The following is an 11,907-nucleotide window of genomic DNA, read 5'->3' on the forward strand; positions in this document are numbered from 1 at the left end:
ACTGAATTTAACCAAATCTGCTGTTATGACAGCAATAATTTTGGACCTACATTTCCAGGTCTCTGAATTGTCAGTGTAATTAAACTCTCACAAATTAGTCTGGAAAGGAAATTTCCAGAAAGCTATCTGGGGGGACATGTGGCCTGTCATTTGTACTTGGATCACTAAATGTATGGGTCACACTAAGACATAACACTTCAGAATTCTACCAGTACTGAAAAATGTCATTATTGTCACACAGGTTCATGGTTTTTGTGGAATTAATGACCCATAAATCCATTACAGAAACACCTCTACTTAAGTGATCAGAGCTTTACGTCTCCAAATGTAACCTGTTGCCTAGAGAAGGCTTATGGATATTTCTTCGGAAACTATAATTAGCAAATTCTTTCCCCTCTATCTAGGAGAAATGTGCAAACCCCATTCAAATAAGAGTTATGACAAATGCAGTGATAAAGTTCTAGTAGTAAGTACAGTCATGTACAAGGGTTAAATTTAGCCTACTTTTCTTCATCAGCAAAACTAGCATTTAAGATGAGAATTAGGTATAAAACAGACCGCATGCTATTTAGCCATCCTAATTTTTAACAGGTTGATGTTTTGTCATTAGTCTTTAAGTTATTTTCAATGATATGTATTTTTGTTACTCACAGTTCAAAATAACCATTTTCTTTAACATTCACTGCACATTTGGAAGAGACTTGCATAAACTGTGGGATGACTATGAGATAACTGACTTCTGATTCAATTGCTACGTTATTCTAACTTTTGGGACTACTTCATAAATCTGTTTGCCATGACTTCAGTAAATAAATATTGTTTCTATATAGATATACACAATGAATATAGTATACGAATAAACATACTTCTTTTTCATTAAATACAAAGGAGTGTAGTTGTAATCAGTCTATTTAACACAAGCATAACACAATGTTATGCTATAGTTTCAGTGCATAAGTGCATACTGTAAACAACAGACATTTGGTGTAATTCCCGTATAAGTGAGAAGTAGAACCAAAACAGAAATGGAAGCCCCAGAAAGCTCCTGCTTTCCACACCTACTCTGAATATGGATGTGGAGGCCAAGAAGGGCTAGAAGCCATCTTCCTCTTGTCTTTTTCTCGTACAGTTAAACTTGCTCCCCTGCCTACAATGTCCAAGAGCAGCCACAGGAGAGCAGTGGTCAGAGAGACTACAGAAAACCTCCTCCTGTTTGTCTTCTCAAGTTAGAGGAAAGTAGTGCTACACTGAAGTTGCTTTGTACCATTGAAAAATGTGAAGTGATTTCAGTAGTGCAAGGATCTGTCCTTTCATGTTTGAACAGTATTTAATATGACTATCCTCCAACCTGATCAAAGCTCAAGATCAGATATAAGAACGATCTTTGTAGTCTTCCTTTTCTCTGGTCCTGAAGAGTAAATTATAACTTAAAACATCTATACATCTTTACCTGTAAAAAGAACAAAAAAATCTATCCTAGGAAGAAGTTGTATACAGTTATATTAAAGTAAAATCTTTAATTGATTTTACTTTTGTTTAAACTAATTTACTTTAATTACAGCTTCAAACCATTATTAAGCACACAGGTAGTCCCTTTTCTTTGAACATAATTTGCTCTTTCTACACTTCGTTTCAAAGTTCAGGTATCTGTTTAAAACAGATTTCCCAGGAAAAAAAACAGTAGCTCTTTTAATATGACAGGAGAATCTCTGAGAGCCTATTTTTTTAAAGGGAATTAAACTAGCAGAGTGTCTTAGAATACAAGCAACAGGAACTAATTATTTTTACCTTTTGCAAACTTGTTCCTGACTTCTCAAATGAGAAAAAGAATACATATTTTTAATCTAAAATACATAACATCACTGTATTTTCCTTAAACTCTTGAAACAGCACTTTGGTTCTTGAAACCCAAAGGAACTTGGGCCTCACACTTCTTCATTCATTTGACATCATGTCAGTGAATACGATTCATACTTGTCCTCTACCTTGCAAAGAGTTTTGCACTAGTATGACATATAGAATACTATCAATTTGGAGTGGCAGCATTTTACATTCATTTTGCAGGAGGAAAATAAAAATATTAGGTGTGGAAAGCAATGACTTATGAGCAAAATAAAAATAACCATACTGAAAGTTATTTCACCCACTCAAATCTTCTTCATGTCTTTACAACTTGTACATGCTTTTTGCATAGATAAGTCTAGATGTACTTAGCATCTTGATGAAACTCTGCAGCTTGGTACGTTCCTGGAAGTTGGGGGAGGAGGAGGGAATAAATCAGTAAATCATTTGAGTTAAAAAACTCAAAAACACCTTCTTAAGAAATTAAACTACCTTCTGAAGACAGGCTTGGTTTTTAAACTCAGTTCTGAATTAAAGGGAAGGTTGCTGGGATACTATTTAATTGCAAGTATTAGCTGCCTAGGGAGAGACCAGTCTATAGGAATGATACTCTCCACAGAAAACTGTGGCGCTCGCATTCCACCGGTGGACTGGGAGGCCACGTTTATGCCAGTTAGGCCTTTTTGTTTCTTTGTGCTTTTCTCTTCCCTGAAGTTGAAAGTATACATTAAAAAATAAAGTACTGATTAATAAGATTCTTAAATTCGACTGCAAGACTACAACTGCATGCTCTCACACACTGTATCTTTAATATCCATCAAATTTCCATGCCTACATTTTTAGTTTCTTGACTGTAAGTACTAAAATCTGACTTTCTGTCACTGTACAATATTGATCTTGTACTTATGACCTGTAGCATACTTTATGTTTAATGGCCATCACTATCTCCACAATATTCACCATGTATTCTGTTTTACCATCTGTTAGTCAATTTTAAAGCACGTAATTAAGAATATTTTAGACATTCCTGGCTTATCCTCAAGATGTGTAATCCAACACAACACAAAAGGGGAGCAAACTTTACTTTTCATTTATAATCATTACTCCACTATGATATTATTGAAAATTCATTATGATTAATGGCCTAGACTTTTTTTGTATCCTTTATCTTCATAAGCACCTTTTTTCATCCAGTCCTCAGGTTCATAACAGCTTCCTCTGACCTTTTTAAATTTTTTATTCCAAGTTTTCAAAGGTTGCATATTTTTTAACTACAGGAAGAAAAATTTAATCTGTAGAATGCGCTAGGGAGATGAAGTTTTGTGTAAGGCAGTCTTGGTGTGCAACTCTTATACTTTCCCTTTATATAACTTCTACTGATATTCAGCAAATGCCAGCAAACATATAACTACATACAAAGCTCTTTGTTGCTCTATCTATCAGCCACTGGAAGGTATGCAGGCACCACCAATTGCTGCAAAGTTGGCAAAACACTACAACAAAAGGCAGTGCAGAAATTCATTAGGTCTACAAACAGCAATGGCAGCCTATCACTGCCATCTCTGGGAAGCTGTTTTTTTAAAAACAAAGATTCACTGCAGAACAACAACAAAAATCCCCAAACGACCCAGAATCACCTACACCCAAGAGCTACAACTAGTGGCAAAAGCTTTAGGTGCCACTGAGTGGCACCTTGCTTAGAATGTATTTCAGTTCAGCCAGAGGACCACCAGGTGTTGCCATGGCTGTGGCCCACCTCTGCCCCAAAATCTCTCCTGGGCAAACAGAAACCCTCAAGGTTCAATGATTTCTGAAATGTCTGAAAAGCAATTCTAAAGCAATCAAATCAGCTACAATGGAAGTGTAATTCACGGTCACGTACCAGGCAGATCGAGAACAGGGCAGTACCTCCAGCCACAAAAAGACTTGCTTTTTCTCTTCTATGCCAAACTCTAAACTATCCTAAATCAAAACCATGTAACTCTTCTTCATTCCCCCCCCAAATGTATCCATCTTTTAAAAAGTTCAAAGTCACATGTACAAAAACATACACCTCTCCACTAAGCTTTTCTGCCCCCCCCCCTTTTTTTTACATTAGTATAATTCTTCTAGTCAAGCAACTTCCACTCCTCATCTACAATATTTGCTTTACCTGGTGTCATGGGGTGATATTACATGGTTTTGAGGGGTTGTTTTCAAATGCCCATATGACTAACATGGTTTTCACTTGAGTATCTCCAAGAGGTCCATATGACTCTACCTTATGAACATATTGCATACTTAGTGGGCTCAGACTTTGCAATTTACCCTCATAAAACCCTTCTGTGATATAGAAATATTATCAATATTTTACAAATAAGGAATAGCAGCATGGAACAGAAAAAGATCCAGCTTATTAAGGTACCTAAATGCTTAAGGATGCCTATTGGGATTTTCAAGGGTGCTCTGACATATAACTCTCATTGAACTAATTGAAGATTTTTCACTAAATGCCTAATATGCATTTTTAGTTTTCTGAAAACCTTTAAAATCTGATTCACCCATGTCATCTTTTAAATCCAGCAGACCAGCATGTTAAACCTAGAACTCATTAGCCCTTAAACTTATGCTCTGAGCACTGTGCAGTACTTCCCAGAAGAGGGCAAATTACATGAAAAATAAAGATGCTGTGCATACCACAAGCATCCGGACTGCTCCTGTCCCCTTCCCGGTCCGAGTCACATACCAAACACCCAGACACAGCCAACTGCATCAGATGTCAGGCAAGAAACAAGTGGATCTCCAGGAATCTGGCTGCTCAGTGCTGGGACTGAGGAGCGCCAGGAAGTTAAGCTTATAGACAAACCCTGATATCAGGCTTAGCAACCCCTCAACTCCCTCCCTCCATTAGGGTTTGATTTTTCCAGTAACTGCTGCAACTGTACAGCCCCTCTACGTAACAGAGCCAACATTAGGCAAGTAGCCACTTTGTTGCAGAAAAACTTGTATAAGCACAGGGAAATGCTTTAATTTCTGTACAAAAGCTAATCATGTATGTTTTCGAGCTGCACTTTTCTCAACTCCAACAAAGTTGTACACATTTTTAGATAGCTCTTTTGGCTGGCCTAAGAGGAAGTTACTCAGTTTGGCTAATGCACATCACCTGCACACAGTGGGGGCACGTATGTAACAAGGATAGCTTAATCTTTTGCCTAAATCTGTCAAGAAGATGCTGTCTTTCAGTCCAGGTTGTCTTCACACCCCTATGTTTACACAACTAGTGGCTGGAAAGTGAATGGATTAGCTGTCAGGGGTTTTTAATGCCATTTCGCCATTGTTAAATCAATGAAACTCACTACGTAATCCAAGCTGGATTTGGTCAGTGTATTACCCTTTGATTGCAAAGTGTATTACTTAACTTTTCGGAATTCATGTACGCTGCCTTCTTACAGCAATACCATCACATCCAAGGACCAGCTAAACACACCACATGGGCAGACAGTTTACTGGGACAATATATGTATTTTAATCAAAGAAATATAAGACAAGGTAAATAAATAAATTCCTGACATTGCTACCCTGCAGAAACGGTTTCCATGTCAGGACTTATGGATAACATGTTGCCTGCTAGACCCTCTGAGACTGGCTGCAGCTGCAAAAAATAAAAATGTTAAAATTGAGGCCAATAGGAAGATGCTGCCTGCAGCATAATTGCTTACTGTTGCTGCACATTGGCTGGCGAAGGTTAGGAACCGCTGCTCTGTGTAATTGAGCGGGTCTGCAACAATACCAGAAGGCTGTTGTATAATAATGGTTTAAGTAAAACAGGTAGAATTAAATACAGATTTTTTTTTTTTTTTTTTTTAATCCTTAGGTAGGGGTGATAAATTTTTACTGAGCACAGCTCCCAAACAGATGCCAGGTACTCTTTTTGCCCGAGGCTGATGGAAAAAAAAGCAGGTAGTTACTGAAAGAAATCTGAAAAGCTGTTATCCAAGTAGCTGAGGTTAAAGTCTTCATATGCATTTCAAGTAATTTAGTATTCAAAGTGAGTGCTGATTTAAGTAGACATTTTTGGAATCATCACCTGATATACAAATATGTGATTGATCCCTTGGTAAATTAAAATTACAGAAAATTGCAGGTGTCTGTCATGAAAATTACTGCTTATATGAACAAAGCAATTAAGTCTGCCTATATGAACAAAACAATTAAATTTGCCTAATTTTAAAGAATCCTTATCAAATACTGCATGAATCACCCGAATTTGAATACTTTTAAGTAAGTGAAAAGCCAGAATGACTGCAAATAGCTTTGGATACAAGTGAACTGAATGTCAGAAAATTCCTTATTTATTTATTGTGATAGCAGATCTTTTCCCCTCCCCACTTTTTTTTTTTTCCTTAGTTTTACTTGTTTCCTCCAGGCCTTTTAGCATATCCAAGCATTCGTCAGTAAGTTGCACTCGGAATGCGACTTCAGACTCACAGGAAAATGTTTAAGAATAGAATGTCATTAGACTGCCCTATGCCAAACGAATTAATTTATTTCAGAGACTATTAAAGAAATTAGTACTGTGCTGTGATGATCAGCTGGTCTAACAGCAAGGCTTTCCAGTACTGCAAATGTTCATGAACTTCTCTTTCAACTCCCTAAATTTCCCTACATACTAAGCAAACTCAACTTGATGGTGTAAAGATAAATATAATAAACTCCTACTTCAAACTGCAATTTACCTTCCCCTTATGGCCAGAGATGTACAGAACTTCATCAGTCTTTCAACATTTTTGCGCAGCTGGAGCTCAGCTTCCTTAAGTTAAAGTTTTTAAGTCAGAGTGTTATGCCAAGAAATGAAAAGGCAACCATAATCCAGACAGTCACACACACACACCCCCCCCCCCACTCAGTGTACATCTTGTCGGACCTACAACCCCCATATCTGCTACAGAAATGCAAGAAATGAGTCTTTTTCGCTTCTGAAATACGGAACTGGAAAGTTAGGTTAAATTGTCTCGCCTTTAAACTGAGCTACGACCTCCCCCCCGCCCCGCGTCTTTACAATTAAACCCAGTGTGACGGGAAGGGCCGCAGGAGCTCAAGAAGAGCCCCCTCGGCCTGGAGGCAGCGCCGGGCAGGGAAACTCGCCGGGCAGGGAAACTCCCCGGGCCGGGCCGAGGCGCGGCGGGAGCACGCTGGCCCGGCCGCAGGAGGAAGTTGCCCGCAGCCCGCGCTGCCGACCCCGGCGCAGTTAAAGCCGGCTCCGGCGGGGAGAGCTGCCGAGCGAGGGGGTTGCGACTCCACCAACAGCCGGGCGCCGGACGCCTGTAAGGCGGGCAGGCAGGAGACCCGGCAGCACCGGGGGCACAGCGGCGGGCGTCCTCCCCCGGCCATCCCCCCTCCAGCCCCGCGCTCCTGGGAGCCCCTCCGCTTCTTCCCTCCCCGGCCGCTCGCAGCCCGGGGCAGCCCCCGCCGTGCCGGCAGGCCTCGCCCCGCGGCACCCGGCCTCCGAGGGATGCTTGGGGATGGTCACGCTCCTCCAGCAGCCAGGGGACAGGGGAGGTCGCCGGGGCCCGCGCAGAGCCCGCACCCCTCAGGGCGGCGGCCGTACCTGAGTCGGTGAGGCGGGGCCGGGCTCTGTCCTGCACGTAGTAGATGAAATCCCGGCAGTTCTCGTTCTCCACCGCCCCGACGGAGCACAGCTTGGCCACGAGCTGCAACGCTTTCTGGCAAATCTCGTCCTCCGTGTCGCGGGGCATCGCCCCCCAGCATCCTCGGGAGCGGAGCCCTGCGGTCAGGCGCCGCGCCGCTGCCCGCCGCCCGCCTGCTGCCGCCCGCGCCGCCGGGCCGCCGCCCGCATCATCCTCCGCCAGCGGTGCCCGCCCGGCCGGGCCGGGCCGCCCGCCGCTTCCCCCCCCGCCGCCGGCTTCGTCCCGCCACCTCCTGCGCCGCCGCACCGGGGCCGGGGGCTCCCACCAGTTGAATGGGAGGGCGGGAAGCGCCGGCGCCGCGACCGCCCAGCCGCGCTGGCGCAGCTCTCTCCCACGGCGGGAGCTGGCCGGGGGCCGGCCCTGCCTCCGCCCGGCCCTGCCTCCGCCCGACCGGGCTGGCCGTCGCGCCCCTCCCCGCCCCGAGGGCAGGGCTGCCCCCGGACCCTGGCCCGCGTTCTGCGCCGGGGAGGGGCCCGCTCGGCCTCGGGGTCCGGTCGCGGCACCGTTCCCCCGAAGCCAAGCTCCTCCGTCGTGTCTGAACACTTGAGAAGCGGCGTATGGTCTGGTGAAGGACGGTCCTGGATGCAGGACCTGATGAGCAGCTCCTCGTCCTCCTCCTCTCCATCACTGGCCAGGCCCAAACCTCCTCTTTACTGGTCCACGTTTAATATTAACAAGCAGCTTGTTAAATACCGTATGCTTTTTGTGTCTCACTGCCTACTCCTATTCAGAAATTATTCCATTCACTCAGCTAATTGTCTTGAAATTACACTCAATAAATAATGTGTGCCCTCACGCAGAGCAGAAGAGAGAATGTTAGAAATTGGACAGCAAAATGTTAGCTCCTGGACAGAAGCGCGTTCTTCGGCAGGTTAATATCTTGGTCTGAGCAGTGGGTTAGAAAGAGTTGAAGCACCAATGAGAACCTCCGGCACCTGAGAACCGGCCATAGCTTGAGGGGAAGGCAGGAGAGCCTTTAGTGGAGGAGGTGGAGGTTGAGAAGCCATCTGCCATTAAGCATGTTTATCCTGACAAGTAGGAGATTTGTAAGGTGCTGCTTCCTTTTCTGGATTTGCAGGCAGGGAGGCTGGTAGGTGTCATGAGGGGAAAAGCTGAGAACTGGCTGCTTCATTTAACTTTTTTTTCCCTCTCTCTCTCTATTTTGTAATAGTTTAAGCAAGTATCAGAGGCCATGATGAGCTTGAAAAGTTCAGACCGGTGTGGCTGTTCAGCCTACTGTTTAAAGACCGGTGATAATGGTTCTAAAAATAATGTAGATAGCAACATCTTCCAGTAGAGCTTTTTTTCTCTTTTAAGGAAAAAAGCATATAGTTGAAATAAATGAAAATGTATTCTGTGAATAGAGTGAATTTTAACAACAAAAGTTGTTTACTAGTATAACCTGATATCTCCCAGTGCTTTGGCAGCATTGCTTATGTCTCAAAGGCATGGCTTTTTTTTCCCTCACTTTTAATAGAAAAATTATGTCTGTAAAACATGATTGTATAAAACAGGTATAATTCCATCGTAAACAGGCAACTCTTTCATGCTGGCTTGTTCTTATTAAGAATTAATAATACATAATAAAATAGTACGTAGCTGTTACAGTCATTGAGGTCATATTTTTGTAGCCCAGAGATTTTTATGACATTAAGTATATGTTTTCACATCTAAGAGTGGTGAAACTTCCAATTAGTCTCAATGAATGCTGCACAAATATTTATCTTGGTGCTGGAAATACCAGCGTGATTGGCTTCCTTCTCCAAGCATGCAGGGAGGGAGGAAAGGAGGGCAATTCTGAAGAGGTACTGTCAATCACGGCTCTTTCTCTGAAGCTAAGGATCAGGCTCTAGCAGTAATGCTGCTCTTCCTACTTCAGTGAAGGGGTAAAATTTAAAGAACATAGTAGAACCAGAGATACCAGATTCCCTTTTTGGGAAAAACAACTTCAAGAGGGCTAGTGATGTATTCATACATACATAAGCTCTCTGGGGTGAGAAAAGTTTTTGTCAATAAAGAGGAGGAAGGACAGAGGAGCTGCCAAAGACCACTGACAGAGACATCAGTGAATTACACTCCAAGTAGTCCAGTGATCATGTATGATCAGATCTTGAATTACTGTAGAATTTGTGCATTGTGACTCAGGCAGATTATTTGGCTATATTTTGGTAATTTGGCCCTGACCTACATGGCTGTGCTGTTCTATAGCTGGTAGTCTGTCCAGGACAGTCAAATATATCAATGGCAAAGTAATATTAATGCATTTACTAAAGTGTGGGTTTTATCCTCTGGGACCCCAAGCCCATTGCTAGCCTGGGATTCTAGCTTGCCACAGACTGAACTCTGGACAGCCTGGTGATGAAGTAGTAATTTCTTTATCTTTCTCCTCTAACTAAAGTATCTTGCTTAATTTTTTAAATAGAAACAATTTGAAGGTGCTGAGATGTTTGTAATGCAGATGGTGAGGGTTGGAAATTTTTCAGTCTGGTGGAGGAAAGACCGTGAAATTGTTTGGACATCACTGCTAGTAAACAAAAGCATCTATTCTCACAAGCTGTGAGCAAGGACTAACTGTACTGCGTAAGCAATTGCCCATGTCTTTTTCTGAAGATAACAGCAGTCAATGTAATCTGCTGTGTCTAAAAGCAAATGCAGCTTTTTCTTCCTGTGGTTGGTTGTGACAACTGGATTATATCTGCCGTTTTGTTGTCATTGATTGCATGTTTCTGTTCTTGCACGCACTCCTAATTGTGTTGAGTTTCCTCTTGTGCAGATTTTGCATGTTCAGGGGACCGTGTTATGTTTGAGATCCCTAGTGAATGCTGTATTAATTAACCCTGGTCCTGGAATGCATGATGCAGTGGGACACTCCTGTTAACCTTATCTTGAGAGTTACAACTTGTACTGACAGTAAGTCTATTTTTTTCTGTTTAGCTCAGAGCTGCCCTCACACAGTACAGTGTACTCAGACGTTAGAAAAAAAATCCCCAAGCCTGCTACACATGGAGTAGGAATAAGTTTAACTGTTTGACCTACAACAGTTCTGTCATCATCAATTGACACGTTCTTCTTTTTTTTTCTTGAAATAAAGCTTTTCCCTGGTGTTCTGGCAGTAACACAAGGCTTGCTTGGCAATGAAATCATCTTCAAAGCTGAGGCGTTCATGAAAAAAATGCTTTTCTGGGAGAAAGTAAGGCAACTTGCATCAGAATATTTTTATGGCTCTGCTGCAACCAGAATTGCTCAAGTATTTGTATCAAGTATTTATAATTGTTTCAATGACATTTGGCCTCAAATAGGTGGATATAGCGCATCATGTTAATACTTTTTTTTTACAAAAGGGAATAAAGAAGACGTGCATTTCAGAAAATCAAGGAAACACATAGCAGTAAACTTAGTAAATGCATCATGACAAGGTTTTGTTGCCTTTTTTTTTTTTTTTCCCCCAAAAGTCAAAGTGGGTGAACTCTGTGATTAAAGACTAGGAAGAAGAGGCAGAGGTCAAGGAGGACATTGCTGTGGTTAAAAGATGCCATTGCGCTAAAAGCAGTCACCTGAAGTCCAGGCTGGAGAAGGGAAATGCCATTGTAGGATCAAAGACTGATACATCTATCAAATTTTTCTGTTACGGCCTGCCCCAGACTTTCTGCCTCACTCTTCCTTATATATGCACATTTTTTTTACCTTCTGTTCTTTTTACGCTACTGAAAAGTAGAAAGTGCTTAGGTGAACATAACTGAAATAGGAACGTGAGTAACTACTAGGGAATTTTTGTGAGATGGTGCTTTTCTGGGCGGCTTCTTTCTTGAGATGCATTAGTTATTCTTCACAGAAGGTTTCAGGAATGCTTTTAAGGGGAAGGTAGTTAGAAAATATATATGCCCCCGTTTGGGCTTTTTACTCATAACTGACTGCTAGAGGTCATATGGAAACAGGTTAGTGTTAACTAAAGGAAAGGTGATATCAGCCTTTTGGGAATGTTTTATAAAACTTCAATAGCTGCGCTTGGGTGCAGCTAATAATACGGAGACGTTTAAAGATTTTGAGATCGATATTAAATCCATGAACATGAGAAGGGATGGTGGTGTATTTTCATTTTGGTATTTATAAAATCTTAGGGCTTTTTATGTGGAATCACATGTTTTTTATTGACATCTGCTCATATTTTCAAAACATAATGCATAAAAACAGTGTTAAACACTGGATAGCACAAAGCTTTGTTTTTTCCTCTGCAAGAGGCCTGTAAGACCTGTTTGTACATCAAAATTAGTGAAATGTCACTGCAGAGTTTTCTGAATGATTGTAGGTAGGTTGCTTTCTCACAGCAGGTCCTAAAGGAAGAGCAAAATGTCTATCTGGTATTAAGCAGGAAAAAAGT

At 42.1% G+C, this 11,907-nt stretch overlaps 1 protein-coding gene across 1 annotated transcript in view; it reads right to left on the minus strand.

The window, feature by feature from the left end:
* Positions 1–7,994, minus strand: part of SYT9 (synaptotagmin 9) — a 65,516-nt gene extending 57,522 nt beyond the window's left edge. Inside the window, exon 1 of the mRNA XM_082000403.1 lies at positions 7,430–7,994. Within this exon, the coding sequence (XP_081856529.1) occupies positions 7,430–7,577 (148 nt within the window). The 5' untranslated portion in view covers positions 7,578–7,994. The remainder of the gene's footprint in view (positions 1–7,429) is intronic.
* Between the last annotated feature and the right edge of the window lie 3,913 nt (positions 7,995–11,907).

The sequence above is a fragment of the Phaethon aethereus genome (genome assembly GCF_964289735.1).
Source record: "Phaethon aethereus genome assembly, chromosome: 5".
In the NCBI taxonomy this organism is placed as follows: Eukaryota; Metazoa; Chordata; class Aves; order Phaethontiformes; family Phaethontidae; genus Phaethon; species Phaethon aethereus.